The 5,888-nt window shown below is 34.7% G+C and overlaps 2 protein-coding genes across 2 annotated transcripts in view; one reads left to right on the top strand and one right to left on the bottom strand.

The window, feature by feature from the left end:
• aimp1a (aminoacyl tRNA synthetase complex interacting multifunctional protein 1a) overlaps window positions 1–3,129 on the bottom strand; it is a gene marked incomplete in the record, with an annotated part of 11,177 nt that extends 8,048 nt beyond the window's left edge. The window contains 2 exon segments of the mRNA XM_014007747.1: window positions 766–896; window positions 3,027–3,129. Of these exon segments, the coding sequence (XP_013863201.1) occupies window positions 766–896; window positions 3,027–3,028 (133 nt within the window).
• A 315-nt stretch (window positions 3,130–3,444) lies between these two features.
• The window catches only part of tbck (TBC1 domain containing kinase), a 43,909-nt gene continuing 41,465 nt past the window's right edge, over window positions 3,445–5,888 (top strand). Inside the window, exons 1-4 of the mRNA XM_014007746.1 lie at window positions 3,445–3,566; window positions 3,806–4,005; window positions 5,183–5,252; window positions 5,528–5,642. Coding sequence (XP_013863200.1) covers window positions 3,813–4,005; window positions 5,183–5,252; window positions 5,528–5,642 — 378 coding nt within the window. The 5' untranslated portion in view covers window positions 3,445–3,566; window positions 3,806–3,812. The remainder of the gene's footprint in view (window positions 3,567–3,805; window positions 4,006–5,182; window positions 5,253–5,527; window positions 5,643–5,888) is intronic.

The following is a 5,888-nucleotide window of genomic DNA, read 5'->3' as shown; positions in this document are numbered from 1 at the left end:
TATATTTATTTATTTATTAGGGGTGCAACAATACATGTACCCGTATCGAACAGTGCTGTATTGAACAATAAAGATTTAAAATATTTACTTTATCAACATGTCTTCTGAAGATGCTCTGTGTTRAAGGATCAGTGGATCTGTGTTCGACTACTCCACCTAGGCTGCATTTGTGAGCAGAGATCCACTGAGAAATTTGCCGTTTCAGCAACATTTAATTTAAAAACTGTACTTTTGAGGTTAAACAAATGTTCATAATTAATATAAATAAATTACAAGTTAAAAGGGGCATGGAAATTTCTCTTTTTTGTATTGAAAAAACATTGAACCGTGAGACTAAAGTATCGAACCGTGAATTTCCTGTATCGTTGCACCCCTATAGGAAAAGAAAACAGATTTGGAGTAAGAAAATACATTTTTAACCTTTCTAATGGTAAATGGACTGAACTTATATAGCGCTATATCAAGCCCCATGGGGACCCTAAAGCACTTTACATTTACAGTCATTCACGCACACATTCAAACATTGATGGTGGCAAATTTCATTCTGACAGAAGCAACAATAATAATAATGACATTTTTTCCAAGCATTATGTAACTCTGAAAATGGTAGACAACACACAGTACACAAACAGTCACTTGTGACAAATAATAAAACTTTTTATGTTTCAGTAAAATATATAGAAGTTCCCATTCCCATGCAGACAAATGTGGTATTAAGCTTTATTATAAAGGCATCAGTGGAGCAGACATGTGTTTGTGTCTTACTGGCTTTCTCCTTTAGCAGCTGGACTTGCTGTTTGAGGTACTCGATGAGCTGGTCGGCCTCAGCTGCTCGCTGCTCCAGCCTCAGCAACGGATTGTGACTCGACATCTTGATTAATGAGCGAGCTAAAATCCTAACACAGGAATAAAAAAAAAAGACACACAAGAGTTTCAATCATGCATATAATGTCAAGCATTTCTGCAGACATTTGAGATGGATTTTCTGTCTTCCCTTCTGCAAAGAAAGACTCTACATAGCTAGCCCTCCCAGTTCCCTGCCTTAATTAAACTTTTGCGACGCTGCCTGAAGATGGTTTGTTAAAGCAAAAAGGTTAAGTTGTTTTTGAGTTTTTGCATTCCTGTCCAAGTCCACCACAAACCACAAAGTTCAGTCAACTAGTCTCAACAAAAACAAAAATGAACACTATAATTCCGTGACACCCGTATGTGTTGCAGGTTCACAGTGAAGGACTGCAGGTATCACGGCTGTTGTACAATTTAAAACTTCAGCCTGACACCAAACTTTATGCTGCAATAATCACAAATAAGAAACTGTTGGACTGCATTAAGCTGAACATCATAAGCCTGAATCATGAAATTCATATAAAAATCATAAACATGTTAAAGCATAACTTAAGTAGTTGGAACGTTGCCAACGTCCACAATGAACACAAGGAATGGGATTTTTTTTATTGATAATAAAATCAGAAAATAGATTAGAACACCATGATTCCAGGAAAATGTGAACGTTTCTTATAGCGTGACATTTACAGACCTCATGAAAAGTCTTGAATTATAGCTGTCTTTCACTGTAGTAAGCAGAAACTTTAATCATAGCTGGACACGAGCTTGAAGCTAATGTTCCGTTATATAGTTGCATTCAGCAAAACATGGGGAGAAAAAAAAAACAGATTTTTACAAGGCGTAGAAAAAATAAAACTTTTTACACGGGGAGGTGCTGAAAAACAGGCTGGCTGAAGATGAAAACAAAAGACTGGGAAATGAGGAAATTAAAAACAACTGGAACTGATAAAAATCAAAGATCAAAGTTTTTTTTTCTTCTAAAAACTGAACTGACTCAAAAACCACTTGTAATGAAGTAATAACAAAATGACTCACTAAAATGCTCAAGTGAATCTGAAAACAAAATATAAATGGATCCCCAAGAAAACTTAACAACTCTGCTGCATTAACTAGTTTATAATAATATTAAAATTATTAGCTCAGTAGAATGCTTCAAGCCATCTGTTTTTTTAATGAATACAGAATTATTTATCTGATTAATAGCAAAACACATAAAAGCACAATTATAGGACAAGTGAGTTGTTTGTATTGTATAAATAAACCCATCAGTTAGGTGAAGTATTCATGACTTAGAAAACTGCAGGACACTTAAGACAGTACAGTGTGCCAGCACCATCTGAAGGCATTATCAGGTTCTACAGGCTTAAAAAAAGTCCAGTCTATATATATGAAGTTTACGTTAAAAGGCAAACTTGGCATTTCTAAAACAAAAGCGGTTTATTTTTATACTTGCAGACAAAAATGACCAAGTATTTTAAATGTGATTAAGATGATATGGATGGAACTGCTGTGTTAAGTTACAATGACAAGTTAATTAATCTAATTAATACATCACTTTGGCAAAAATATTATCATGCAAGTGTGGAACTGCAAAAATACTGATAGTTTATCAATATCTCCTGATGCAATTGAAAAAAAAAAGTCTAAATTTTATTGAGATAATCTAAGGAACCACAGTTCTCAGTAAAGTCTTGACCCCAAATTTGAGATAGATAGATAGATAGATAGATAGATAGATAGATAGATAGATAGATAGATAGATAGATAGATAGATAGATAGATAGATAGATGAGTTGTTGATGTTTTATTTTATTTACAATATCATGTTTAGTGTACACATTACCTCCTTTCGTTCTTGTCTAAGTTCTGATTGTTAATAGCTTTTTTGCAGACATTACAGTACTGACACTAAACCACACAGGTAAGTTAAACAATATACATTTTCAAACTAATCAAACATACTTAATCATTGCTGTTCAGTGAGTTAAAATAAGCAACCTAAAGGCTGGTGTTTCATTGTAAAGGTTGCGTCAGTTAAATCTGTAAACCATACTTTTCTCAACAATGAACAAATGTTGACTTTTAGCTGCTTTTACAGAAGTAAGCGCTAGGATGTCACTGGCAGTTCAATAAATTAGCGTTAGCATTAAAATGCAACGTGAATCTTTTCTGAGACTTACATGTACCGCAGCAACACCAACAACACGTTTCAGGGAGACGAGAGGACAAATGCTTTCGCCCAACTTTAGACAAGTGAACAGACAGGCAGCTAATGGCTAATGAGGTCCCAATGGTTAGACTAATAAAGCATCTAGATAAAAAGCGTGTCCTTCGGTTTGGCTTTAGCTGGCCCATCCGTGTGTTATAGAAATCTACTTTTAAGCTAAGGTGTCAACGCAAAATGCCTGTTTGTAATTACTCAACTTAAAAAATTGGCCCAAAAAATGCACACACACACAAAAAATAAATAAAAAAAAAAAAACTGAATGCACTTTTTGAAGATTAAAATAAATACATCCAGAAATCTCTATGCTTTAGAAAATGCCGCTACGGCTCTGTCGCACAAAAACATCGTCACTGATCACGTTCACTCAGCTGTTCCCGTCATCTCGCAGAAAGCAGGAAAACAATTCATTTCAAAAGCATAAACATGCATTCAAGTTGATTTTGTCGACGTGAATCTACAGCCGCTTTGTTAAGTGCAAGAAGGCACGCTTAAGGTAATGCACACATCATGTAGAAAGAAAAAGGAAGTGGCTTTTTTATTTTTGCATCATCGTACACTTGTCACTTCATTTAACTAACTGCACATTAATTAATCTCAGCGTATAAAACGTGTTGTAATGGCAATATGGTTTGTAAGTCACTGTATCACGATGATGAGATTATCCTTTCTTTGACATTGTTCACACAGTATTTAGGTTTGACAGTATGTTCCATTGTGTGTGTTTTGAACCAGGGACACAATGAGACCCCTTAAAGATGCCCAGCTGGGAGCCTTCACCTTCTTTGCCTCAGCTCTCCCCCATGATGTTTGTGGCAGCAATGGCCTCCCTCTGACTCCAAATTCCATCAAAATACTGGGACGTTTCCAGATCCTGAAGACCATCACTCACCCCAGACTCTGCCAGTACGTGGACATTTCCAGAGGCAAACACGGTAATTCAAAAAAAAAAAAAAAAACATTTTAACCTTGTGTTTTTATAAATCACTGTGTATGAATGTGTTTTTTTTTTCATTCTAATATAAACTAATGTCCCTGATTACAATGTACATCACAACTACACTAAAACAAACATCAAAAAAAAAAATAATTGACGAGTTATTACTATTTCGAGAAATGAGGACATTATAACTCCTCAGAAAGGTTTATTCCTGTTGATTTTCTTTTCTGCCAAGATAAATACATTTATTTTGTTTTAATTTATGCAAAAAAAAATAGCTCTCGACTTGATCTGGCCTTAGTTAATTAAAAAAGACTACATGCCGTGAAATTCTTAGAGGGGCGGCCGTCTCGTTGGCGGGGGGTGGGCGCCCTGCCTGTATAATGGTAGGGGAAACACTGTATAATATGCTGAGGTGGGTAGGGTACTCATAATTTGTACTCAAGCAAGAGTAGCACTAATTCAACATATGTGTACTCAAGTAAAAGGAAAAAGTAGCCATCCAAGAAGTGACTCAAGTAAGTGTAAAGGCTACCCAAGTGCTAAAAAACTGATCAAGACATCAGTCAATTAATATTTAAAAAATACTATCATCAGACAGACCAAAACACAAAGCATTGTGGAAATCTAGGTGTTTTAAAGATTAAAATGAAAATTATTCATGTAAATAAAATAAAAACACATTTTCCAGATCAGTTTCTTTCAATATAAATTTTATAAAACTAACGAAAACTGCAGGTTATCTGTATCTGATGAATTTTTGGTGAAAACAAGATTGTTCTTCATTCAGTGAAGTTACTCACAGTGGGTAGAGTATCCAGAGATTTTACTCAAGTAAGAGTAGAGATACTTCATAATAAAATTACTCAAGTAAAAGTAAAAAGTACAGCTTAGGAAAAGTACTCCTAAAGGCACTTTCCCCCAAAAAAGCTACTCAAGTAAATATAGTTACTACCCAACTCTGATAATATGGAGAAATAATCGTTTATAATAAACAGCTGCATATAATGCAACTGTATCTCTGCCTTATATTAAACTAATGTTAGAACAAGTTGTGCTATTAGTACACATTTACTGTTTACAGATGCAGCTCATATTTTTGATCCTTGACATTTACATGTAATATTTAAATATGTTTATTGTTGTTGTATTTCTATTTTATTGCTCTGTAGAACGACTGATTGTTGTGGCTGAGCACTACGCAAGAAATTTAGGCGATTTCAGACAAGAACAAAGAGCGAGGTAATGTAAAAAAAAATGCTATTTAGTACTCTCAGTATTGTGTATTTAATAATATTGTTTGTCACTTGTGAGTAGTGTAATTTAAAGCTGCTGCTGTATGTTAGTGAAGCTGATTTACTGTAGAGTGTATTTTAACCTAATCCTTGGCTTAATATTTAAATAGTAAAGAAACATCATTTGTCCTTTTAAGTTATGGAAACATTACCATGTTCATAAATCTTGTTTTGCACAGTCACCACTGCACACACATAACAGTTTTTTTTGTTTTGTTTTAGTCCAGAGAAGGTGCTTCAGGTAGCCTACGAGGTTCTTGAAGGTCTGGAGTTCATGAACAAACATGGTTTGGTGCACAGAGCCCTCAGTGTTCACAACGTTCTCCTGGACTGTAAGGTACTCTCTTTGTTAGATTTAGATGTTTTAAGCATCTGTAACATGAGTGACCTCGTTAGAAACCTCACACCTGACCTGCTTTGATGAACGATTGTGTTTGTATTTTTCCTATCTCATTTACTTACATCACAACTAGTGCTGTACCAAACGATTATTTTCTAATCGATTAATCTAACAATCATTTTTTCGATTAATCGATTATTCTAACAACAAATCTATAAGTTATTCTGATGTGAGTGCACTGGA

Source organism: Austrofundulus limnaeus, unplaced genomic scaffold, assembly GCF_001266775.1.
Source record: "Austrofundulus limnaeus strain Quisiro unplaced genomic scaffold, Austrofundulus_limnaeus-1.0 Scaffold44, whole genome shotgun sequence".
Lineage (NCBI taxonomy): Eukaryota > Metazoa > Chordata > Actinopteri > Cyprinodontiformes > Rivulidae > Austrofundulus > Austrofundulus limnaeus.
Note: the sequence above shows the minus strand (reverse complement) of the source record. Positions and strands in the feature narration are given on the sequence as shown.